Source organism: Strigops habroptila, chromosome 19 (genome assembly GCF_004027225.2).
Source record: "Strigops habroptila isolate Jane chromosome 19, bStrHab1.2.pri, whole genome shotgun sequence".
In the NCBI taxonomy this organism is placed as follows: domain Eukaryota; kingdom Metazoa; phylum Chordata; class Aves; order Psittaciformes; family Psittacidae; genus Strigops; species Strigops habroptila.
In genome coordinates this window covers 448,638-474,704 of record NC_044295.2, presented here as the reverse complement: position 1 = coordinate 474,704, position 26,067 = coordinate 448,638, and the positions used below count along the sequence as shown (strand labels likewise).

Here is a 26,067-nt window from a genome sequence, read left to right as displayed (position 1 = left end):
TCTGGGAAGCCCGCCCCGCCCCCTGCCCTCGCGCTCCGGCTGGGCGGTGGTTGGGTGCGCGCGGGCGGCGGGGCGGGGCGAGGCCGGGCGGAGGCGGTGCTGATTGGCTGGCGCGGCGGCGCGGGGGCGGGGCGGGAGCCGGTCACCGCCTGTCAGTGAGCGGGGCGCCGCGGAGGAGGCTCGAGGGGCTGCGCGCACCGTGCTGCGCGCTCTGCCGCGCCGGGCCGGCCGCCGGGCAGCAGCGGTAGGTGCGGCCGCTCGGGGGGCGGGATGCGAGATCCGGGACGCGGTGTTCGGTGCGGGAGCCGTGGAGCGCATGTGTCCGGTCCGGCCTGCCGGAGCCCGCCGGGAGGAGGGTGTGAGGGAGCGCACTGCCCGGCCCCGGCCGGTGCGTCCGCGGGAAGGGCTCTGGGAGCACCGGACAGCTTGGAGCGGCTCCTCCCGCCTAACGGGCTCCTCCCGCGGCCGCGCTCCCCGTGTGCTCTGTGACAGCCCCGATGACCCTTCTCTGGCCGGCAGCTCTGCTCCTCGGCCCCGTAGCTCCCCGGTTCCCGGCCCCGGAGCGCCGCCGGAACGAGAGGTGATGCCGGAGCCTTTGCCGTGTCCACGAGTGCCGCTTTCCTGGCCCGGGGGAGCGGGGAGATGATCCCAGGCTGGGACCAGCTAATCACAACATCCAACTAAGAGCGAGGCTCGGTGGCCGCTCGCCTCTCGCATGCAGCCGAGGCGCTTCTCTTTGACGCGACTCTTCTTTCTCTAGCAAAACGTTAAAACGCTTCTTTAGTGATTAATAAGTTGCTGCTGTGGTTGATCTCAGATGCTTCCTGTCGCCTTTAATTGGTTACATTAGGAACATGTGTTCGGCGCTCTGCACATGTAAGAAGCAGTAGTCCGAAACCAGCATCCATAAACAACGTCTACATTTCTCTTTCAGCTGGCTCTCTGAACTCTTTGATGAGTAATAACTCGCATCTTCTTTGCTGTAACATTAGTGATAAGAATAATCGAATTGGGCTTTGAAATCCATGTCTGTGGTGTGCTGCTTTATTGCATTTTAACTGAGTTAAAATCTCTTATTGGCACAGCCACCAGATTCCTTTGGAATGAGTCATTTGCTATTAACTATTAAATTTTAACTGTGTAAGAGAGGGAATCTTTGTATAGCAGCTGTGAATAAGGAGCAGAACAAACAGACATGTAACAACCAGAAAACCTAAAGGATTTCTGGGGCCTGATTTGACATTGTTGGAGTTCATGAACTTTGCCACTGTCCTGAATCTTATTTCAGTGTTAAAGTGTGAAGGTCGAGCTGAGCTTTAGTGGTACCAGAGATGTGGTCCCTGATTAGTGCTCTGGCTGCTAAGAGGGTGGAGGCACAGGTGACTGTGTTGCCTCTTTGACTTTTGAAGTGTGCTGGGAAGCGTCAGTCAAACCTGTTGGTAGAGATAGAGGGACAGAGGTCTGGAAGACAGGAAGATTTCCAAGTTCCAGGAAGAGCAGCTGGCTCAGAGTAAATGAGACTGGAATTAGGAAGGGTCTGGAGATGCTGGAGGTCAGGAGGGTGCGTGGGGGGACCAGGATGAGGCCTGTGAGGACTAGACACGTCAGACTTCAGTCTGTGGGAAACTGGGCTTTGCTGCTCATTCCTTGGTGACATCAAGGCCCTGAAGAGTATGAACCTCATCTCATCTAAAAGACAGTTTTCTTCTCCATTTATTATGGAAGTTTATCCTGTGGGAGTTTGTTCAGGATAGAAACTGCTCCGGTCAGTTCGTATTTCTATAGTATAAAATCATCACGTTTGAATTCTCAGGGCCAACTATAAATTAAGATTACATAGAAATACTTCTGTCTGTACTAAATTGCACTAAACTTTTGGTTTTGCCTAGCATTGCAGCCTTACTGCTTATATGGTATTTTATAAATGGGATTGGACATTTAAAGGTGCAACACAGTTCATAGCAATAACTGCTGAAAATTCGGTCGTGTCAGCTTGGGCAAGATTGATTCGAATGTGTGTTTGTGGTTATTGTTGGAAGTTGTCCATTTAGGTGCTTTATTATATAACTTTTTAATAATTTCGTAGAACACAGCCTGGTTTGGTTTGAAGGGACCTTAAAGCTCATCCAGTCCCAACCCCCTGCCCCGGGCAGGGACACCTTCCACTAGAGCAGGTTGCTCCAAGCCCCTGTGTCCAACCTGGCCTTGAACGCTGCCAGGGATGGGGCAGCCACAGCTTCTCTGGGAAAAGTCTGTGCCAGCACCTCAGCACCCTCACAGGGAAGAGCTTCTGCCTCAGAGCTCATCTCAATCTCTCCTCTGGCAGGTTAAAGCCATTCCCCTTGTCCTGTCCCTGCAGGCCCTTGTCCAAAGCCCCTCTCCAGGTTTCCTGGAGCCCCTTTAGGCACTGGAGCTACTCTAAGGTGTCCCCTTCAGGAGCCTTCTCTTCTCCAGGCTGCCCCAGCCCAGCTCTCTCAGCCTGGCTCCATAGGACAAGTTCATATTTAGGAAATAGGTTGACTCCACAAGTGGGTCTTAAAACCCAGGATGTCCTGAAAGCCTGTGTAAGAGCATCTAAGCCAAGCTGGAGAACAGAACCTCATCCAGGTGAAGTTTGTTCTGAAGCTTTTTCTGTTACCCTTGTTTACAAAGCAGTCAGGAAAATTAGCCACTTCTTTGCATGAATGGGGTTTCAGTGATGTTTATGAACTCTGGGCAAATGGTGTTATTCCCATGTTTGTTCAGCAACATGAAAAGAGTTGTTCCAGGGTGAGTTGTTCTCCAGCTTCTCTGCTGATGATTAAACCCGGTCAAATATTTTCTTCCATAATTTGTAACCAAACCACCGCAATACACTGATGTCTGGCAGCTAAAGAGACAGTTGAAGCTCATTACCCCAGTGTTTACAGTAAGCAATACAAATGGCTGAAACAGGATTTTGAAGTATTTACTATCAAACCACTTTAAAGACTGTGTTTACATACTTACTATCACTTGTAACGTAACTCATGAACAGAAGGCTGATAGTGAAATCCTTCAAGCAGGCAGTTCCGTGGTGGTTTAGGTAGAAGGCTTCACTTTACCTGGGGATTTTCAGGTAAAGCTGTGTGCAGCAGCACTTGACAGCACACCAGGGACCGAGAGGAACCCAACAAGGCTGTACAGGAGCCTCTTGCACAGACAAGTGGCTAACACTGGTTAAAGAGGAGGAGGTGAAGGCTGTGAGCATCCTGGAATAGCAACTGGTGGTCTGACTCACCAGTATTTTAATCAGTCAGGCATTCTATTTATTTTTACTTTGGAGCTCTTAGATACTCAAGGGAAGTCTTTCTTTTTTTTCCCTCTTAAACATGTTCGCTTCAAATGGCATTCAGTGGTTTAAGGTAGAGGTGTGTGTAGAGTGCTACAACTGGGTTTTTTTAGTCCCTTCTGACACAAACCGAAAGTTCCCCTTGCTGACAGCACCCAGCATGTTCAAGTAACCGCCCCAGGCCCGTGCACAGTGATAGCCTTAAACTGACATGGCCAAAAACAGAACCAGCTTCATTTCAGTTCCATCTGAAACATGGGCAGGCAGGAAAGCTCATCGATAGCATGGAGCAGGGCAGGGCGGCAGCAAGGAGGTAGGGATAAGGAGAAGGGGTGGCTGGGGGCTGAAGGGGTTCTACGTATATATCTGCTCCTTGGGCCCCAAACCAGGTCTTTAGTACAGTTCATTTTTCAACAAGTGTCTTTTTCTTTCTATGGTGAAAGCTGTGTTTTGCCGCGCTGGGATGTCTTTGTGTGGTGGTTTTGTCACTCATAGTCTGAATGGGTTCTTTTGGCTGCAGACCTGGCACTTTCTCGAATCCTTGCTGACAGTTGTTAGGACTGGAAGGTCCCCAAAAGGTGTATGTTCTTCTTCTCAGCTGACATTCCGTGCTCTAGTGATGCATAAATCCCTGGCTCTTCCCAGCTGTTGCTTTGTTGTAGTGGTCAGCAAAGCAACATTGCTGAAATGCTACTTGTGTTGTTTTAATAAAGCACTAGCAGCTGCAGAAGAGAAGGCTGCCTAAGTTAATGTATTGTTCATCAAACTCTGCTCAATAAGGAAGTGGGAAACCTCACTGAGACAACATGACTTTTTTTCGCTTTTTCTTTTCTCTTCAAACTAAATGTCAATGTGAAACTGCTGAACCTTCACACTCAGACCAGGAGAAGAACTTGGCATACTTCATAGGCTGACTTAGGAAGTCTTACTTATATTTTAAAGCTCTTTCCCAAGTCTTTTTTAACCGAATTTGTGGGCTACTCCATATAACGTTAACTGAAATTCTCCAAAAAGTCATTGGCAAAGGAGATCTGAGCCATGCAGACCAAGCGGGATCCCTTGTGATGGTGTGCTGCAGGGTGGTTTAGTGCTGGAGAGGTATTTGCATTCCTTTTTTCCAGCTATGAGTCTCTCTTTCTATACACATACTAACTTCATGAAACAAAAGAAATGTTCTTTTAAGGTCCCTGCTACACAAATAGCTTCCAGTTGAGATGGAAAAGCTGAAGAGGGTGAAGAGGGACTTGTTTAGAGAAGAGAGGGAGGAGGAGGCTTTAAAGAAGTAGAAAGCACATGGTTATCTCTTGCATTAATAATGTTTGAGTGTCTTCTGAATTCTGACTCCCTACAAGCGTCAGATGATCTTATCCAGTCCATTAGCTTCTCATAGGCATTGTTTGAGGGAGGAGTTGCCCCTGCCTCCACAGACGACTAATATGGTGCTTGGCTTTCATTCTGTAAAAACTCACTTTCTTTTTTACAGCAGTGAGAACTGACATTAGTTAACCAGAGGTGAGTGTAAAACCTTTGTGAAGATAAGGAGCAAGTAGTCTTTAACGCTGCTAGCAAAAGCCCATTGTGGGTTAGGTGTGTAGTATGCACTTTTATCTACTGCATCATCACCCAACTTCCCCTTTTCTCCTTGAAAATAATAAGCCCATACACACGTCTACAGAAGGAAGAAAGTCAGGGGTATCGAAATCAAGAATTACAGTTGAATCTAAGTGACATGGATGAAGGAGAGAAGGTTTTGAAAACCAGAGAAGCAGTTTGAGGTATGAAGCAACCATCCTACAGCTCAAGAACTTGAAGCTCCTCATGTTGCACGTACATAACTTATGTCTGTACAGGAAGCTGTGCTCATCCTGGAGTGGTGGCAAGTAAATAGGCAGCTGAAACCACAGCTCCAGCGTGTCTCATGTGGGTAAATCCTGTTCTTAGTGGTCTTGCTGTGGAACCTCAGGTACCCATTTACTGCTCCTAAGTCTCGCTTTCATCTAGAACTTCCCTGAGGAGGGCTGAACACGGGGCCTGGGCCTGAGAGACCAAATACGTACATCCAAATTAACGGGGCTTAGGAATGCTTTGTGCCACCCCTCCAAGTGCATTGCGCGGAGTTTACCCTGGTCAGTTCTGAATACATAGCTGCAAGAGAAGTGAGGCTTCCAAACTGATCACAACATTCTGTTATTGTTTTTAATCTGCCAACTATGCTTTGTTGTACGTACCATAAAAAGTAGTTGGGTTTTGATTCTTCTAAGGACCTGAAGATTGTGCAGCAACAGTTAAACTGGGCTGGGCTTGCAGCTTCTGTGCCTACACAGCCTTGTAGACCTGAGTCACACATTAAACTGTCTGAGTGCTGGTGGCTGCTCTGTTAGAGGACATTGCTTACAATAGCTACCTCTTATTTTTATTTCAGTCGGCAAGTGAGGTATGTGCTTTGTTGACTTTAATCTCAGTAATGTTTCCTTGTTATTCTTTTCCATTTCAGAGGGCAACCAAGGACACGCAGTTTTGCTTCTCCCCTTCTCCCTCTGTTGCCTTTTAACTAAGCTGAGAAGTGACTGGTAGAATGATGTATTCTTTGGCGATGGGGATGGGTTTGTGCTGCAGACCTTGAAGGTCCTTGAAGGGGAGGCGAGGGCAAGGAGAGACAGAGTTAATGCAAATCAGGAGAGAGTGAGTATAAAAATAGCTCTCAACTTGTCAGTTTGGTCACTGGTGGCTTGGGTTAGTCATCTGGCAGGCTCTCTTTCTGCTGCTCCAAGGGATTATTTTACAGCACTGAGATTTGACATAATTTGTATAGAGGAGAGGGAGTGGGACGGGTGTAATGAGTGGGATACTGTCATCAGCACTTCTTTTGCACAGCAGCTGTTCTCTGTGCAGCCGCTGAATGTGGTCATTGTTGACTTTCCTTGTCTACCTGCCAGGTTGTTAGGTGACTCATTTACACATCACACCAAGGTTCAGGCACTTGGCTCCCAAACAGCTCCCTTCCCCTTTCCTTGGGGGTCCTTTATGGAGCACCCACTGGTTTAGTCATTTTCCTGACTGATCTCTCTGTTGCCAGGAGCCTGTTGGAGTCAGTATCCTGTTGCCCCAGGCAGCTGTTCAAGGCAGAGGGGAAAAAAGGAAAAATCCCTGGTGCAGATTTAAACTGATGAGCCTCAAAGATGTGCTCCTGTAATAGAGCTGAGATCTTGGCTTTGCTGGCCTCCGTTCAAATGTCCCTGCTTCTTGTCTTACACTGTGCTCGTGGTGCTTAGCACCTGTAGGTGTTTGCTGAGCTGGCTGAGTTTTCATGGGCGTTTAATGGTGGAAATGGTCATTGTGAGACCGTGCGCTTGAGCTGTGGGAGCCCTGGCACAGGGAAGTGACCTCTGCAGGTAAAGGCCAATAGAACATATTCTGGTTTAAAAGAAAACAATGGGTTTAATTTGTCTAGAATCTGAGGTGAGGAGCTCAGGGGCTAAACCAAAGCTGTACGTCCTGCGGGCTCGTGTTCAGTGTGGCTGTAGGGAACTCCAAACTCTCCACGTTCCTGCTTTTCACCCACAATATCCCGCAGTATCTTACTTCCATGCTTCTTTCTGCTTCTCCTTTTCCATCCCTGGCTCCCTTCCACCTTCCTGTGTGCTGCCAATTGGCCAAGATTTGGCATGTGCTGGGACTTGTTTGGAGCTACATTTCTGCTCCCTGGTCAGCAGCCCGTGCTGACTGACTCGCCAGCTGCTGCCAGGCAGAGGGATCCTCTGTTCCAGCACCAGCCCTGTCCTCCAGCCAGCACCAACTTGCATTAATCCTGTGCACTGGAAGAGCTCTGCTTTTGTTGGGCTTGAACAAGGATTTCAAAAGCTATTGGTGATTAAGGGGAAGGAAGAGGAGTGAGGGAGGAGCTCTGTACGAGCAGGCTGCTTATCTAGCCTGGTTTCATTGGAAGGAGAACTGAGAAAAGAATTTGAGGGTGACTGAGTACCAGGAAGAAAGCAATGAGCAGGATTTGATGGCCATTTTATGTGGTGTGAGAGCACAGTGTAACTTCTCCTAGGTGCACTCTAGGAGAAAATCTTTCATGTCTTTTTCCCTTTATTTTTGGTGTGAATGTTATTCCTGTTCGGTGACACAGGAGTTCCCTCTCTTATATGGTTTCACTGTTTGTATTTAACTAAAGAGAATATACCAAGAAATAATCTCCCTTTGAAACCTATGTAGTCTCATCTTTTTAGTACTGAGAATAACATTGATTATTCAGCTCTTCAGTGGTACAGTTGGGGATGGGGAGCTTTCAGTCTTGGGTTCTTAGCACCATGCTCAGAGGTTGGGTAGGTCCTTGATTTGGATAAGGTTATTTAGTGATCTGATGCCTTCATCAGCCTCCTACTTCTCGTGAAATTGAAGCCGGTTCTGCCTGTGAAGTGTTTTTGACAAGTGTTCTGCTTTGGCTTTTTGTTCTTCCTCAGTGACTCTCTGAACCTGGGAAATGGCAGTGATGGGAATTACGTGCCAGGGAGCTCCTGATCCAGCCGTCAAGCACAAGAAGGAGCTCACTGCTACCAAGGGGCTGAATGAGACAGTGAGTGAAAAGCAGAGCAGTGTTTGCAAAGTAGAAGAGTCAAAGAAGGTCATCTTCCACAGTCAGTGGAAAATCCTGAATGATGTAATCACCAAAGGAACAGCAAAAGAAGAAACAGAAGGAGGCTGTGCATCAATTTCTATTATTGCCCAAGCAGAATGTAAGTAGGAGGGGAGTCTGCTCTTCATTGAGGAAAAGGAATGTGTAATGCAGTATGAGATTTCACTCGCTTTGCACTCCTGGAGAGCTGAGATGAAATATATTTGTAATCCCAAGTAGGGTGGAGCAGGTGACACATCCCAGTCTCTATTTAGGAAGCTCATGAAATCTCCTAATAATGTGGCAGGGTCCACTGAATAAAACATAAATAACAGAACAGCATGAGGCCACTGCACCGAGCTGCTTTGAGTATAGATCAGTGTCCTGCTGGCTCATCTGTCCTTGGCTGACTTCTGAGAGGTGTTCTAAAAAAGGGGAAAGAAAGAGAACTAAAACAAAGCTGTCAGGTGGGAAAGAGCTGGAGAATCAGGAGTTCACAGTGCTGGGAAGCTATCCAGTGCTGGGGAAGGAAGGATGTAGTGTGGGTGGTGTGACACGACTGTGTGGTGATTTGTTTGGATCACTGTTTGATTTAGCAAGTTGGTAGGATTGTTTCTTAGTGCACTTGTTACTAGGAGAGATTTTGCCTGCCATTGAAGGCATGTAATGATCCTGTTTTCTTTCACACAGGTGAAAACAGTCAGGAGTTCAGCCCCACTTTATCAGAGAGATCCTTTATTGCTCATAGTAAGTGTTACAGGTGAGAGACCTCTTAACATGAATACCCACCTTCACTGCTATGTCTGCTGGATGGTTTCAAGTCACACCAGCGATGTGTGCTTACAGTATGTCTTTCCAAAAGCGCTCCTGTTTGAATGAGCTTTTCTCTCCGAGGCTTATGTTACACCATTTTCTTTGAAAGTTGTGGGAAACTTGGGCTGCCGCTAGAAGTAGTCCTGAGAAAAAGGAACTGTTTCTGGGGAGGTTAAATAAAGGGGGCTGAGAGAAGAACCTTTGTTTAATGACAGCATCAGCAACAGAAAGAGAGTTGTGAAGAGAAGCTGAAAGTGGTAAAAGGGGAGTCACAGTTCTGATGGAAAAATGGCAGCCTGGAAGTGCTTTTGTGGAAGCAAGCCGCTTCTTCAGGAAGAACTTGTGCCCTGTTGGGGCACATACTGGAGCTTTCTTAAGCAGCTCCAGCACTCTCTGAAGCGGCTGGCTGGGATATAGAATTGGGTGCTGCCTGTTTTCTGGCAGCTTTCAGACACTGAATCTGGCCTCATGAGGTATACGGTTTGGCACTGCCCACTGCCTGTGACATTGTCCTGAGAACCAACTGAAGAAATGCAGAGGGAACCATTTCTGAGGGGGTTTATATGGAATGCATGCCAGCTATATGTTCAGGCAAAGCCATCACCTAGAACTCCACTCATTGGATCTTTTAGAACTCAGTGGTGCACTGAACCAGCAGGAAAAGATGGAGACAGCAATGCTGCTGTGAACTGCATCACTGTTCAGTTCTGAATCAAGAGAACAATTACAATTGCTTCATTTGAAGATCAAGTACTCTGTTTTCTATTACCAACTTCATTCAGAAAATCTAATTACTATGATTGGTATTGATTTCCACTTGTACAGACCCCCAGTTGCTGCTGGCCTGTGCTGGTTTGTATATCTACACATTCCTAGAAATCATATCATAGTATTGAGCTTTGCATGCCAGAAAATTCTGGGGGTTTTGAAGCTATTTTATTTAAGTGCACTTAGTCATCTTTGGTGCAGAGCCTATTTTGCTCTCAAATAGAGGAGATGTTTATATTGTGAACACTTTGATTAATTTTAACCATTGTTTTAATAGATTGCACTTATAATCTACGTCCAAATGCTACATATTAGAAGGCAAAACGTGATGTTCTAGCTCTCTATTCTTTAAATCTCAGAAGGCAGAATTGCTGATTCTTGTTCTGTGGGTCAGTTATTAACTGGAGGTGTGCTTTCACCGTCAGATCTAAGAGCCTTCATGCCTTTTGGTTTCCAGTAGCCGCTCAGACAGTCTCGATCAAATCCCTAACAATGTGGCCCATGCAAGGGAGGGGAAGATGGCTCCTACCTGCTGGAGGGGGAGGCAGCGTGGGAAGACGAGAAAGAAACGTCACAAGAAAAGATCCAAGCTGAAAATACAAACAGTGGCTGCTGGCCAGCGAGGTCCCAGGACTCCAGAACAAGAGAGCTGCACTCCAATTCCTGTCCAGGTGAGACTCCTTAAGCCTTCCTTTTGTACTGTTGGGACCCCTGAAAGCTCCTAGCAGGTCTTGGTTGAATTTTGGGTGGCTGTGTTGAGGTTCCTGCTCAGCTGTGTTGTTTGGTTTTATTTTCTAGGAGGACGAATCACACCAAAATATTCTTTACAGAAACAGTTTTTGGGTTTCAGAATTTAACAAGGACTCGCTCTATGATCCGTTGCCTTTTGAGAAACCTGAGAAAGTTCTGTCCATGGGCAAACTCCACTCCCCAAGGAGCCAGTACAAAGCAGAACTGCACAAGTTGATTAGCCCTATTCAGTGCCTTAATCATGTTTGGAAACGGCACTATCAGAAGGACAGTGTTCCACAGCCTGAAACTCTCCATCCTTTTCCCTACAACATAATACCCCCTCATTTCCCACATCTGGACAGTCGTCTCCATGCCATGAAACATAATGCTCTGGAGACAAACTTCCATGGTGATCTCAACTATCAAGACAGTGAGCATCGCTTATCTGGCCTAAACTTAGAATATAGTTTCTCCAAATGCATCAACCAGTCCATGAAAACCAGCTCAGACAAGATTTCTGTGGAGGAATACTTGGTGGATGCCTTGAAGGGGAGCGTGAGTCTTGGTGAACCACAGAATTTAGCCAGCCTAGCCAAAACGTGGAGAGGAGGTGGTCTGGACCCGAAGGAGCAATTTCATGAAGCAGATGAAAATGAAGGCGTGCTACTTACTGAGGTGATCTTCTGACCCTACACATTAGTGTGGTGGAAGGCAGAGCATCTCCTGGGCTTCAGAAGGGAGAGAATCTGCGTGCATGTGCTGGCTTCTGTAACAACACTGAGTTTTCTGAATGGTTCTTGAGATGGTTGGAAGACTGCCAGTTAAAGATGTGCTTCTGGTTTTTGCAGGATATAAAGCCCTGTCTTAGACTGGTGGCCCTAATTTGTTTGCTCATTCACAAAATATCCATGCTTGTCTATGGAAGCGTTTCTGTGCTTAGTCAGACTTCAGACATGTCTTGTCTGTTTCTCTCTGCGAGAACTCAATCCATTCAGGTGAACAGGCTGCAATATTTCATTGGCTATAGGTGACCTGGACTGTCACACAGACAGAAACCAGGGACATGGAGATTGTAAAGGTGCAAAAAGCATGTCTGCTGCCTGTGGTAGGAAGCCAGCAACTCGCCCATTGTCCCTTGCCAAGTGCAGGGTTTGGACATAGCAACTGCATGTAAATCTTAGAGGCATGATTTATTTCTTCTGCCTTCAGTTGGGTCTTGCCACCTTCAACTCCTCTTAGAGGTCTCTTCTGTGGAATCAGTGTGACCCTGTCAGTATTGTCAGTGGAGTTCAGGGTATCACTCACTTGCCTGAATATGTTTACACTGAGACCTAAGGCATGATCTCAGTCTACTGACTATGAAAAAGGTTTAGCTCACACACATTTAGTCTACATTTAGTCAATCTTGTTTTGTTTATAGGATTTAGCTTTGTAGTTATGTCCTGTATGTGAAGGGAATAGTTTGGAGCTCCAGAGCTGCCCAGATACTGGTGAGCTTTCTTTACAGCACTGGGGTACACTGATTTAGATCAACCAGAGCCCACAGAAATCAAGTAAGTTCTCCCATATCATTTCATCTCAAGCCTGTGACAGAAGTAATTTTGACAGGGATTTTTAGAGAGGTGCAGTGGTATCTTTGCCTGAGAATGTTGCTTGTGGAGCTCAAGATTTAAGTGTTCCTTTCCTTGCTTCATCTTGTTTTCTGATTTTCAGAAACTAAATCATCATTTCTGATTTCCAGAGACTAAAGCCAGTGGATTATGAGTACCGAGAAGAGGTTCATTGGACCAAGTGTCATGGTTCTTTGGGCATTGGCTCTTTTGGAGAAGTATACAAAATAGAGGACAAACAGACAGGCTTTCAGTGTGCTGCCAAAAAGGTAATTATGTGTGAGAAAGCAGGGGGGGGTCCTGACACGAGGATGCTTATGGAGAAAAAGTCTTCTCTTTCCAGCTGCCATAGACTGAAGGTAGCTTATTATACAGTCACAGTGAAATGCTGCTGTGGTTCTGTCCAAGGAGAAACTAATGGTGTGGAGAGAAGCAGCAGTTGGAGAGCCTGTATGTGCAGGGGGGTCAAGCTTAGCAGCCAGAAATGGTTCATTTGGCCTTCAAAGTGTGCTGCAGGGGATCTGGGGTTGTGTGCTGAGATGCACCAAGAGAGGCCGGCTTTCAGAAAGATTGGAAGCATGTTCCTAGTGACTGCGGGGGAGAATCAGCAGTGGGAGTTGTTTGCTTATCTAACTGTTCCCATCTGAAAACATGTCTAGTGTAAATGGTGACATGGCAGGTGCTTCTCAGTTGAAAAAGGAATAAAATAGGACAAAATAAGGCAGTTGGTAAGCGCTTAAATTGGAGAGAGCTTTCATCTGTTCAGTAAGTGTCGTATGCAATACTGCACGTTTAATGAGGTGATTCTGTTCCAGATGCAGCAGACGATGTGTATTTTTCCAGAAGTTGGCATAATGATCTATTGTACAGCAAGATATGCCATTGTCATACCATGTATGAAGCGTGTGGAACATAGCTGGAGTCAGGGTATTGGTTTGTAGGCAGCCATGGGGCGCCTCAGAGGTGAAGGCAGAGTGATAATGCAAGTAGATGATGAGAAAGTAAACTACTTGGTTTGAACTTAACACTTGAATAGTTTCACCACCTCTGTGACCTGATGGTTCTCACATTACTCCAATAGAAAACTTCAAGAGGTGTGTGGGAAGCATTTGTCTCGAGTACAAAAATGTTAAGATGCAAAAGAATCGGAACTTGCGTTTTTCAGTTTAAAATGTTTGCTTTTTCTTGCTTGCATTTGGGCTCAGCTTGCTACATTGCTTGTGGAAAGGTGGAAGTGGCAAGACTAAGCCAGCTTGTCCAGGTTTTTAACCATTTTGTTTGCCAGCTGTATAGAAGCAAACATATTTAAAGCGTACATATGTATTTCCTATTCTGCATCCTCATATTTTAGATGTGGGATTTTGTGGCAACATGACCAGCTTGTTTTCGGACAGGATGTAACTACTTACATTGATTATCTATTTTGCAAATACATTCTTAGGAGAAATAGCTGTTCCTGGTGGGGTATCTTTTCAGGAATGAGGAGTGGTTTTGTTTTAATGGAGCAACTATCTTCAGTTCCTACTGTCTGCCTGTGTTAGAAGGGGACTACCTGACCTTCTTTCACCAGACTTGGTGTTGTAAGCACCTGCTCTCCAAATTCTTGAGATTAAAGAAAACTAGCTAGAGCTGGATTGCTGACAGTGAGGAAATGTGATACATCCTTTTCCCAACAGAACCTTAATGACTCATGTTTTCCTTCTGGGCTTTAGCAAATTCTTGGTTTATTTTGCTTGGGTAAACTTAGTGAATAGGGTTTTTCTTTAACCGTTTCTCTGTGCAGGCTGAAAAGGTGATAGTGTGGATCACTGCTTGTGGCCATATTTTATATTCCTTCCTGGTTTGGGGGAGATTTACTTTTTGCCAAGTATTGCACCATCCTTAATTTTTTTCCCTCTTTCATAAAAGCAGAATGCTCCAGTTGTCAGTGTTATCTTTTGAACTGAGACAGAAACTACCTTCTGAAGTTACCAGCTACAAGCTGGAGGTATTGCAACCTGGCATCTTTTCTGAAAGTCTTCACTCAGACACTGAGGATTTAGGGGCTCACGTTGTTCTTGTTCAGAATCATTCTGAGTGTTCCCACTTATTGCTGTACCCATTGATTTCTGTTAATGAAGGTCATCCTTCTACCTCTGTCGTTGGACAATGCAGGACACTCTGACCCAAGCATTGGAGAGGGACAATTCAGTCGGGATTCATCACAATCTGTTCAGCGCTGCTGCTTTGTTTCTGTAGGTACAAGTTGAACACTTCCGTGCAGAGGAACTAACAACATGTGCTGCAGTGACAAGTCCTAAAGTTGTCCCCTTGTACGGAGCTGTGAAGGAAGGACCATGGGTGACCATCTTCATGAAGCTGATGGAGGGTGAGAGAGGAACAACCACAGTGGAAGTCCCATTGTAACCACTGAATGCAGCAGACTTCGATCTCCCCTTCCTCCTGCCCCAGTCTTAAATCTGTTAATTCTTTGGTGTATCCAGCGTGTCCCTAGTGTTCATTCTGGAATGGCTTGGGATAAGTATGTGTAACACCTGCTGGTACATGGCAATGGTCTTTCTAGAGGGAGAAAAATTCCCAGTCCTGCCTCACTCCAGTTCAAGATGTGCATCTCTTGACCAGCAGCTGCAAGTTCTCACTAAAAGACATTGCAGGTGCTGGTTCTTGCTTTCATGTTTATTTGCATGGCACCACGTAAAGCACACTGTACTGGAAAAGGGGATTCTGTACAAGCAAACATTGGTGCTGCTGTTGCCTGATCCTCTTTTTCTAGCAAGGACCATGGAAAATAGAGCCTGTGAAGAATTGGCTGGTGATCAGTGGTACCTAGAAATATCTGATCTGCTCACAGAGTAGTTGCTTTTGATACAAAGCAACACCATTAAACTGACACTAAGCAAAAGGCTCCATGAAAGAGGCCAGTTTCTGTGGGCAGTAAGAACTCTGGGAATAACCAAAAAGGAACAGGCCCAAGGGTGGAAGATAAGGGCTGTCAGACCTGACAGTTCTTGTTTCTTCATCAGAAACCACGAGGAGTGCTGATGATGCTGGGAAGAATTTAAAGATAAGCTAACATGGGCTCTCTGGATTCCTTTCTAGGTGGCTCACTAGGTCAGCTAATTAAACAGAGTGGCTGCCTGCCAGAGGACAGAGCCCTCAGTTATTTGGGCCAGGCATTAGAGGGCTTGGAGTATCTTCATGCTCAAAACATTCTCCATGGAGATGTAAAAGGTAGGCTTGTGCTTAAGGTACCTTGTTCTTCTCTTTTTTTTGATAGAGGTGAACTGCTTGGAGATTATATTACTGAGTGGCTAAAGGTTATTTACTAGATTTTCAGCTCTGCATTTGAGGTTAGAGCTTAACTTGGTTTTAGACAGCTGAACGTATCATATTTGTCACCTCTTTCTGTCGTCCAGTGGCTCTGACAGGCTGTTTGCCCAGGCTGTCCCACCACTGGGTAGAAGAATCTCCAGGGCAGATAATTATAGTTGTGTACTTGCTTAAGCCGGTGGTGCTTCATAGGAGTAACAGACCTTGGATGAGGCGCAAAAAACTGTAGTTCTGTGGGCTTTGGGCTTTTTTTCCATCTCAGTGACCATAACACAAAGGAGACTAATTCAAACCTTCTCATTGCCAGCGGAAAACGTGCTCTTGTCTGATGATGGAAGCAGGGCTCTTCTGTGTGACTTCGGTCACTCTGCTCACCTCCATCCAGATGGCCTGGGGAAGTGCTTGGTCACAGGTAAGGATTTTCTGCTGTGATTGTAAAGAATTGCCCTGCTGACTCCTTCTTTCTTCTTTGAGCATCTATGTTTAGCTAATTTGCAAGCTGCTGTATTTCCCAGACTTCATGTTGCTCATAGTGTCACATTTAGTGATCTTACCCTGAGGTGTCCCACTGACAGCTAAAATGAACTTCAGGGTGGAAGGTGGTCCTTACCTCCCGGTCTAGAAAGCTGTTGTGGGTTTTTGTCAGCATGCTGTGGTCTGTGTTTTGTCCCTTCAAGAAGCTACACTGAAACTTAAAAATCTAACTCTGACTTGTGATGTAACCTCACTAAACAGCTGGGGAAGGATCCTAAAGCAAAATTCCTCGCTGATTTTTTGGCAGTTAAGCTTTACAGTGCTTCTTAATGGAGCTGTTGAAAGAGAAGGATGTTTGCTTATGCCAAGCTCACCAGTAGAACGTCATGTTTCCCCTCCCAGATTTGCTTGGAAGGAGAGATTAATACTTATTCTATGTGTAAGGGATGGGACTGATATGGAAATGTAGCCTATAAGCTTATAAAAGCACACAGTGCTGCTTTTTGGGTTAAGGTGACTTATTTCTCACTTTAACTGGAAAGACAAGGAAGCTGCCTTAGGCTTCCCAGCAGTTGCATTAGAACAATTCTCTAGTTTCCATGCAGTGAGTTTTCATTTGAATGGTTTTAGGGAACTATGTGCCTGGCACAGAGACTCACATGGCTCCGGAGGTGGTCATGGGAAAGCGTTGTGACTCCAAAGTGGATGTCTGGAGCAGTTGCTGTATGATGCTGCATATGCTTAATGGGTGCCACCCTTGGACCCAGTATTACAATCACCCACTCTGTCTAAAGGTAAGTGACCCAAGATATCTCTAGTAAAAGGTACATATGCCTGCAGATTCTCATGATATGCAGGTAGAGAGCTGCCGTTTCAGGAAGGCTGGCTGAGAGCCAGTTGGGCATCTAAATGATGCCAACCTTGCTTTGGGAGCTGATCATTTCTTACACCTCTTTGACTGCTGGATATTACACATGCTAGGGCTGTTTCTTTCGCATCCTGCTCATGACTTGGGTGTGACTTTTTAGCCATTCATCTGTAATAAACTTACTGCTCAGGTCTCTTGTTTAATGCTGTCATTTCAGTTGGAAACGCTTTCAGGGTGGGAAGAACCGTTCTGAAATCAAATTAAGCTTCTCTGGTCTAACCTCTTTCACTTCCTGTTTGTTACACAGATAGCTAAAGAGCCACCTCCTCTGAGGGAAATTCCACCTTCCTGCAACCCTCTCACTGCTGAGATTATTAAAATGGGTCTGGAGAAAGAGCCTGTTCAGAGAGCATCTGCGTCTGAACTGAAAACTAAAACCAGTGTCGCACTTGAAGAAGGTAGAAATGTCCTGTATCTAAAGCTTCTTATCCACACTGGTACAGTAGCCAGTTGCTAGTTATGTCAGTGGCCCTATGGGAAACATCAGTGTGTTTTACTGTTCAGGATGTCATTTGCACAGGCTTCAGCATTGATGGATCTTTTGGGGTTGATGGCTTTTGCCCACAGCCACGTGCTTCTCACCCAAATAAAGTCAGATTTCCTGTGTGCTGTCACGTGCTCTTCCTTCTCTGCTTGAAGCAGCCAATGTTCTGCTCCATGTGGGTTTATTAAGGTGTGTGCTGTGGCTGGGCTCATGTTCAGCTGAAGTATCACCCATTGAGCTGGAGCCTGGTATGCAGCAAAACTGAAAGCGGTTGCATCCTGAACTGAAACTCCTACTTGTGGTCTGGTCTTGCCTCTAAGACTATCCATCATTTATTTCAAGTTAACCCTGCCATAAGGTTCTGCAATACAGCAGAACATTCTGCAGTACAGTAGAGGTGGTCTGGTTTTGTCTTCTAAAGACACTGGGTATTTTACAGCAAGATACAGTTCAGAAACTCTTCGTGTGAAGGAAAGCTTTTACATCTTTTGTTTTGTCTTTAGTTTATAATCTTTGTGTGCTTTTTGCTTTTTGTAGTGGGAGGTGTGACAAGCCCCTGGAAAGGCGAATACAGAGAGCCTAGGCATTTATCTCTGAACAAAGAAAACACTCCCCAGACATCCCTGTCCCCCACAGTGAGCCCAGTTTCTGAGACTGGTTCTGACCCAAAATTGGCAGTCAAAGTTTCTTGTGCAAGCCCTGCCCTGTCACCGCCATCTCTGGAGCAAACAGAGGAGGTTGAAGGAACACCTTGGAATGTGTGCAAGGAGTTACCTGAGGCCTGGGATCCTCCACCTCTTGCCTCAGCTCCTCTCCCCCTGAAGAGCTGCAGCCATGTGGAGAGAGCAACAACCATTTCAGAGCAAGAGCTTCAGCAGCTGGAAATAGGTAAGCGATGGGCTATGGAGGGAATTCAGCTTTTTGAGCAGGATCAAAATACAGCTGCTTTCTTTTGACCTCTTGACAGTTATTTCTGGGTTTTGAGCTTGGATGTCATTTTTGGTCATAGTTCCTCTCTCATTACACGAATTGCTCAGCCTTCCTTTGAATTACCCAAAGTAGTAGTTCTTAACCAATTAAATATGCCGCAAAGGTGGTGATCAGGATTTCCTTCTACTCTCTGAACAGTGAAGGGAACTTCTGTGAGAGGTGCAAGAACCTCTCAGAAAACAACCAATGTCAGACTTGTGCTTATGTGCACCATATAAGCGGGGTCTGCATTCCAACTTCATCTGAAATGTTAGGTTTTCAAACACAATTCTTTTGATAAAAGGGATAAGCCTGTTGGATGGGAGATGTCAAATGAAGCAGTGTCGTTAAAATCAGTCTGCAACTGTTCTGTTGCATTGTAAAACTTAGAGCCACCAGCCAATGCATTTGATTACCAGCTGCAAACCAGAATTGGAAAACTTGCTGTAAGTTCAGTGTGGAAATGAGGGAAGGAGCAGTCCAGTTCCATTGCCCCACTATAACTCAACCTTTCCATTTTTTAAATTCCATATTTTCTAGTTTTTAAAAATGAATTGAAAACTTCAAGCTAGGAAAAAAGTGTCTTGAAGTGTAACTTGTCGTGGAACTGAGGAATGGCATTCTAGGGGTTGCTGAGGGTTAGCTTTCTTCTCAGATGGCTTTGGATCTTCAGCAGCCTGGGTATTATCAGTGCAAGTTACCACAGGAGTTGAATACATAAGTTTGACCTTTCTCTGGGTATAATGTGGATGGATCTAGAGTGAAGACTCCTAATCATAGAACCGTAGAATAGTAAGGGTTGGAAAGGACCTTAAGATCATCTAGTTCCAACCCCCCTGCCATGGGCAGGGACACCTTGCCCTAAACCACGTGGTCCAAGGCTCTGTCCAGCCTGGCCTTGAACACCGCCAGGGATGGAGCATCCCAACCTCCCTGGGCAACCCATTCCAGTGCTTCACCATCCTCACTGTCACTCCTAAGTGACATAATAGGCAAGAACTGGGAAATTCTTGGCGCTAGTGCTGCCTCTGTCTCATTTTGCAAGTCATTGCACAATTCATCTCTCCTTTCTGGCTCGGTTTCCACAGTGGTGGCCATAGCTTCTGTTTAGCAGAGGAATCGTTTGCCATGTGTTTTGTAGACACCAATATCAACATTCATTAAATAATGCTGAAGAAACTTGGGGTATTAATTACAGTAACTGTAATTAGAGTGGGGAGGCAGGAAAGGAAACATTGGAAATGTCTTCCTTCTCTTTCCTTTTGCTTGCAGAACTGTTTTTGGACAGCCTTTCACAGCCTTACTCGCTGGAAGAGCAAGAACAAATGCTTTCATGTCTCAGCATTGACAGCCCGTTTGTGTCAGATGCCAGTGAGAAAGTGAGTGTAGATGGATGCTGGGGGGGCTTTAGGGTGGCAGGGTAACCTTTGTCCTTGGACAGTTGGGTATTTAGGATTGTGGTTGTTCCTTCAGTTTACTGTCCAGCATGGATCCCTTTCGTCCAGTTGCTCTCCTGTGCTGTATACTGACAGGAAGTGTCAAGTGTGTGGATATGGAAAAATCTCAGCAGCCTTGACCTTCTCTATGCAGAAAAAGGGAACTGAAGAAGCAGTGATGAGCTTGGACCAAATAGCTGTGCAGCCCGGGGTCAAAGGACGGTTAGGGGGAAAGACCAGAAGAACAGGGCAGGTGAAGAGAGACCCTGATCCTGGGCATTCATTCCCAGCCTATGGATCTTTTTTTAACCCATTCATACTGATGACTTACATAGTGTAAGTTACTTAAATACTAAGTGTAATTTCTTTTATTTGCTCTATCTCTGGTGTTCATAAGGCAGGGAATACCAGAGAGGCACTGAATAAGCATTGTTGAACCAGGAAAAGACCTAAGCCCTTCAGTCACTGTGTTCAAAGATTGAGAGTCCACAGTTGTGTAGCCTGCCATCTACAGGAGTCATTTCTGACTGTGATCATCTCTGTTTCCTATTTCTGTTCCTCTTCTCAGCCTTCTAAAGCTTTTTGAGGAAGATTGAGCAGAGTTGTGTCCAATAGTTTGGCTGCTGACACAGCACGGTGTGCAGTGTGGGATGTGACTCTGGCTTTGTTTGGTTCTGTGCTTGGTTTTATTTTCCCCCAAATACCCAACCCTAAGATTTAATTTGACTTTTTTCTGGTACTCACCACTCTGCTGGTGGTGTCAGATTGACCTTTTATGAGTCGATGATGTAGGAATCAGAGTTATTTATGTACAGTTCACTGTTCTTCCTGTGTGTTACTTGGCGCTTACTGACATTAGAAATCTGTTTGACACTTGATTCTGTCACTCAGTGAGCTAAACTTCTCTTTTCTTGTCCAGCTCTTCCACTGATTATTGATTTGCCTATTGAGTGTATCATAGTATGTCTGCAAACTGTTTCATTGCTCTTCATGCCCTTTTCTACCTGGCAGGTAAATGTTGACTAACTCAAGGCCCAGCCTTAGATCCCTGTGGATTTCTACTTCTTTCTTCCTGAGGTTATTTTAACATTTATCTCATGCAAGCTCCTTTTCTTTAGGAGCCTTTGCCAAACTTGTGCTTATTTCTGCAGAACTCCATGAAGGCCTCTCATAGCTTGAGGGACACTATGAGCTCTGGGATTCATTCCTGGAACAGCCAGGCAGATGGACAGAGCTTCAGCTGGAACAACCTGCGGAGCCGCAGTCGGCACACAGACACTCCTAGCTATTTCAATGGTGAGTCTCAAGTGCTACCCTTTGGCCAGGGAGAACTTTCTCAGTGTCTAGAGGGTCTGGAGCCTTGGAGCTCTTCTTATCCTTCAGTTGCTGTGTCAGCACAGATCCTTCTAAAAGCATAAGGGCTGCCAAGAGGCCAAGTCTGCCCCAGTAATGGATGGGTGGAAGGCACTCGAGGCTGTATAGTCTAGGAAAAGCCAGAGAAGTTCCTGGTTCAGCTTTGTATGCCCTGCCTTGTGCAGCTGCCATGTGCAAGAATGTGTTTTATAACCATAAATGACTAGAAAGTAATTTTGAGGGCATGTTGTGTGAATCAATACATCCCTTCAGCTGCTTTCTTGCTAAATCCAGCTCTGCCCTGTGAGTCATTGCTGCCTTCAGCAAGCCTCCATGTTCAGCAGAAGACCTACCTAAATTAAATGCTTAAAGACAAAACTTAGTTCTTCCGACATATGTGCCTTGCTGGTCAAGTTTTCTGTGTTGGACTGGGAAGTCATTAGGCCTACAGCAGAAGTTAATGACTTCTCTTGCACATTTCAGGAGTGAAAATCCAGATCCAGTTGCTAAGTGGAGAAAATTTACACATCAGGGATTTCCACAGGACAAAGGTGGGAGACATTGCCACTGGGATAAGCAGCCAGGTGAGACACAATGCAGCTTCATAATGCCTTTAAATGGTGACCTAGAAATCCATTCAAGGATCTTAATGACACATTTAGTAGTGTCAGTTCAATGCTGCTGGTAGGTATGTGATACCCAAAGATGCTTTCTGAATCATAAACCATTGCTAATTGTCAAAGGGACCACAAGGATCTCCATCTCAGAAAGTACCTGTGCTGCAGCTTAAAAATCCTTCTCCTTGACTATAAAGATAAATTCTTTCCCCTCTCCCTATAGAAGAATCACTATATGACTTCTCATCAAGAGCAGTAATATCAGCTAAAGGAGACAGGCTGTGTTTGGCTGTGATGCTTCCAACTTGTTAGGTTGGAGGAGATATTGGCAGGCTGCAGTGAACCTCACTGTGGGCCTCTTTGGCAGTCCCTGAAAGAACTTTTGAGTATTTGTGGGACTGTGACTCATCTGAGTGCAAAATGTGGTGAACATCTCTAAACAAAGAGGTTGCAAAAGTCCAGAAAACGTTTCAGTGGTGCTGGTTGTCTTTGGCATACATTGTTCTCTTGGACATCACAGAGCCTGCAGAGGAATTCACCGTGCCCAAACATAGGCAGTTCAGGAGCCACCAGCGGTGGTCAGAAACTTGGGTGAGGCAATTTGGCAGCTGGCTGAATGAATGCTACCTAGTCCAGTTTCTGAGGTACTTTCTTATGAGAGAAGGTTAGAATGTTCCTGCCAAGCACAAGCCTTTCTCCAGGGTTTTTTTTCGGATTGGGAAGTTCTTTGCTGCGTTTGATAGAGGGATATCATGTTCTGAAAGAGACCTGAACTGCCACTCAGATCTGTCTGTTCTGCTTCACAGATACCAGTCCCTGCTTTCAGTCTGGTTACTAAAGAAGGCCAGCCAGTTCACTACGACATGGAGGTCCCCGACTCTGGTATCGAGCTGCAGTGCACCCTCGCCCCTGACTGCAGTGTCAGCTGGACCTGGCGAGTCAAACACGGTCAACTGGAGAACAGGCCATGAGGCTGTTCCTGTTTTGGAGGTTTTTACCTTGTTGAAAGAAGGAATTGCAAAAGCTTCCAACCACCCCTGCCATGGAGCACCAAGTGCAGTTGCTGGTGTTTTGTGCTGAAGTAGGATAGCGGCTCAGCAGCTCGCTGCTCTCGGGCCTCACTTCTGTTGTCTGTTCTGATCCAGTTCCAAGACATGTCCTGAACTTAAGTGTTCCCCGGAACAGTGGGAATTACTTGTTTTGGGTGTGAGTGTTAGGTTGAGCTTGAGAACGGTGGGTGGAAATTCCTGCTTTTCAGAGGAATGTGATTGTGCTTTTCAGGAGCAGAGGGGGATTGGATGAGAACTCCTGTGGCTCAGCCTCTGAGGTGAAGCCAGTAGCTGCTGGGCTTGCCCAGAGGAGGAGGTTGGGTATCTTCAGTGCAGCTGTGGTTGGTAGTGCCAGGGGGAGCTGGCTGGTTTTCCTCTAGCTGGAGGAAAAACAGCGTTTCTGTAGGCTTTGGGTAGCATCATCTCTACCTCAAGCCTTTTGCATGGAGAAAATCGACAGCAGTAACTAGCTGGGTTCTTGGTTTCACCTCCCACCCTTCCCCGCAGACACTTCCTTCTTGAATCAGAAAAGAACTTTCTTCCCAGAAAGAGCTTTGCTTGCAGCTCTCATCTTCAGCCTTCCTCCCTGACTGGTGCTCTCTCTCTGGTGTTGCTTCCAACTCTGGCAGGTAGGGCAGGAGGAGGGTATGGTATTCCTTGGTGGGAATGGTGGAGGGGTTGTATTCCTCCATCCTCTTTCCACCACTGACTTGGGACTCCTTGTGGACTGTCCTATGCAGGCAGCTCCCCCTGGAAGGGGAAAGGGATGGCAGCTCCCCCAGCTCAGACAAGGGCTGATTTTGACTACAGCATTTATAAAAACCTCACTCACAGCTATCACCCCATCCGGCCACTCAGCGCCAGGGCGGGAGGTCAGTGCCCCACATGTGCGTGGTGTGTGAGCTCAGCCTGCCCTCACCAGCACTCAGGGACTGGCACGAGGCCTCCTATCACTGCCCTTATTGCAAGACGTGCTCATGGAGTGGGGTGGGCAGCTGGGCCAGGATGCCTTAAGCTTTCAACTGTTTTTTTTACTGTTGAGTCAATTGTTTTGAGTGTACTGAAGCTGCATGGGTCCCATTCTGATGGGCTGGTGTTGCTAACCCTCCTGTAAGCCAGAACAAAGGCAGAGGGAGGTGTAAGCTGAGTGTATTTGTTCAGGACTGCTCAAAGCCCTTACACACCTGGAAATCACTTGGCAGGGTGCTGTTGCTCTTCCAGAGTGTTGTAACTGGAGTGGCCTCTGAGCAGGGGCTAACTACATCCAGGCTGAACAGAGAAACAGCTCCCAAAAAGCAAGGTAGGCTCTGCCAGATCTGTGCTGGTTCTGGGGGCACAACAGGGCAGGAATGTTGGCAGTTTCCTCAAGTGAAGTTCACTTAGGAAATAGCTGGGAAGGTTACACTCTGGGCCTCCCTTTCTGAGGAGCAGTGCTCCTTCAGCAACTGATACTCCTTCCCTTTGGTCTCCCAGAGCATGGGCTGGTTTCGATACACAAGGCAGTGACATCCCTCATCAGAAAACTAAAGTTGTGATCTAATAAAAAAGTGGAACTCGTGAGGAAAAATGGAACCTGTCACCACTCTGGGTATAGTTTTTATAGCACTTTTTGTTCTAAAGCACTTAATACATTGTCCTAAATAGGTACCTAATTATATCTGCAATGCCACATGAAGAGTCTTTTTAGTAAACAATGAACACACTATGCACATGTCTTCCAGGAAGGAGTGGGGGGAGTGGGTAGGTTGGCTCCATTGCTGTTTCTCAGATGCCATAAGCTACTAAGAATTGTAAGCTCTGGAGCAGGAGGGATCAAAATGCCTCTCCCGAGCATGTATTTGGTGCACCAACCAAACTCCCCACGCCTGGCACCCTTCCTGGGCTTCCTGTGAGGCAGGGAGGAGAGAAACCTGTTGGTTGTTTCTAAGAAGAGTCTGTTGGTGATGTGTCAATCTGAAATACGAAAGCAGGGTCTGTTCCCTTCCCCAAGGCTGCATCTCGTGGCTTTCGCTGCAAAATGCTTCGATGTACAGTTGTTTGGTACATGGGTGCGAGACTAAAGTTCTGCCAAGTAGGAGGGCGGGATGCAGCAGCCCTCTGTTCCCAGGGCTTCTGAGCTTCACACTTCATCTACAGCATTAACATTAATATCAGGCCACCTACGCGAATGGGTGAAAGGCAGTGAACTCATGTGAACCCACAATGTCTTCACTGGGTAGATGGAGACGTCTGTGTCCTCCTGTACCCTCACACCAGCATTAGCCAGTATCTCCATCCTGTTTCGTCCAAAACCTCCAGTCCTGTGTTGCTACCACGTCAGGTGAGAAAGTGAGGCTGCAGACTTCCACCTCACGTATCTTGTGCAAGACAGGCTGTGGCATCAGCAAGCACTGCCAGATGGGAAAGACTCTTTGGCTAATACCACAAACCACGGGTGCTTTCTTACTGTCCTGAATGTGGTTCTCCTCTCAGCAGGATCTCCAGGGTTTTCATGGTTTTGGTACCAGCTTGAGCTCTCCTCAACACACTCCTGCTGCCAGGACAGTTCCCTCTTACTTTGGCTGGTGATTTTTGCTGTGACAGGCATAAAAAGTCCAGCTTCCAGAGGAAGGCTGGCTGTGCAATACTGACAGGAGAGACAATCAGGAAAGCCTTTTATTATCCACGTTAAAACTTGGCTGGAAGTGTGTGTAATAACAACTGGTCTTTGGGTAAGACCCCCAGATCAGAGTAGGGAGGACAAATAGCAGTAGGAGTCACAAACACAGATGGCTTTTGTTGTGTTGCTCCTTCCAAAGGTCTGGAAGAATCACTGTTGGAAAGCAATGTGGAGCTGATCACCTCTTTGGGATGGGCAGTACTGGTGTGGGTGAAGGCGATGGAATGATGAGCTTGTATTGAACGAATGACACTTTATAAAACTGTGATTTCTTGAAATGAACGATTTTGACATGCATTTTCACAGGGAAAAAAAAATAAAGCTGGACAAAAATACTCTTCATTCTCATTGCTCGTGGTTGATACCTTGTCCCAGAGAGGTGCTGAGTAAGACATTTGTTACGAAGGTAAGCCTGGTCTGATTGAACTCTGCTCTATATTACCCTTGGGTTTGGGGGATGCAGGGAGAAGTCATTTCTGGGTGGGAGGAGGCAGCAATAACTTTGATGAATCTAAGCACAGGATTTCATAGAATCATAGAATCCCAGCCTGGTTTGGGTTAGGAGGGAACTTAAAGCTCCTCCAGTTCCAACCCCTGCCACGGGCAGGGACACCTTCCACTAGAGCAGGTTGCTCCAAGCCCCTGTGTCCAACCTGGCCTTGAACACTGCCAGGGATGGGGCAGCCACAGCTTCTCTGGGCACCCTGTACCAGCGCCTCAGCACCCTCACAGGGAAGAGCTTCTGCCTCAGAGCTCACCTCAATCTCCCCTCTGGCAAGTTAAAGCCATTCTCCCTTGCTGTGGGGCACAGAAGCTGTGACCTCCCTGCCCAGGGTGCCCAGCAGAGCGGGGTACGTGTCTGGGCAGGTGCCTGGGGTACAGTAGCCTTCTTAGGGACACTTGCGTGGTAAGAAGTG

At 46.4% G+C, this 26,067-nt stretch overlaps 1 protein-coding gene and 1 long non-coding RNA gene across 8 annotated transcripts; one reads left to right on the top strand and one right to left on the bottom strand.

Annotated features, from left to right (window-relative positions):
- Nucleotides 1-39: 39 nt before the first annotated feature.
- Nucleotides 40-25,485, top strand: MAP3K14 (mitogen-activated protein kinase kinase kinase 14). 7 transcript variants are annotated; one of them, XM_030508785.1, is made up of 17 exons: nt 40-49; nt 139-141; nt 7,777-8,049; nt 8,619-8,688; nt 9,967-10,180; nt 10,308-10,916; nt 11,983-12,120; nt 14,090-14,219; nt 14,951-15,082; nt 15,489-15,593; nt 16,286-16,449; nt 16,831-16,981; nt 17,605-17,955; nt 19,309-19,415; nt 20,624-20,768; nt 21,309-21,409; nt 22,249-25,485. In XM_030508785.1, exons 3-17 carry the CDS (start codon nt 7,797-7,799, stop codon nt 22,411-22,413), a joined length of 2,835 nt encoding a protein of 944 aa, XP_030364645.1. In that variant the 5' UTR covers nt 40-49; nt 139-141; nt 7,777-7,796; the 3' UTR covers nt 22,414-25,485. The 7 variants fall into 7 exon arrangements, with proteins under 7 accessions (XP_030364645.1, XP_030364649.1, XP_030364644.1 ...); XM_030508789.1 differs by lacking the exon at nt 40-49 and having other exon boundaries at nt 138-244; nt 9,970-10,180; XM_030508784.1 differs by lacking the exon at nt 40-49 and having other exon boundaries at nt 138-244.
- On the bottom strand, nt 15,426-19,313 carry LOC115617823. Its single transcript, XR_003994685.1, has 2 exons — nt 19,005-19,313; nt 15,426-18,803 (listed from the first exon to the last, which is right to left on the bottom strand). It is a non-coding gene; the product is annotated as an uncharacterized LOC115617823 (long non-coding RNA).
- Nucleotides 25,486-26,067: the final 582 nt, after the last annotated feature.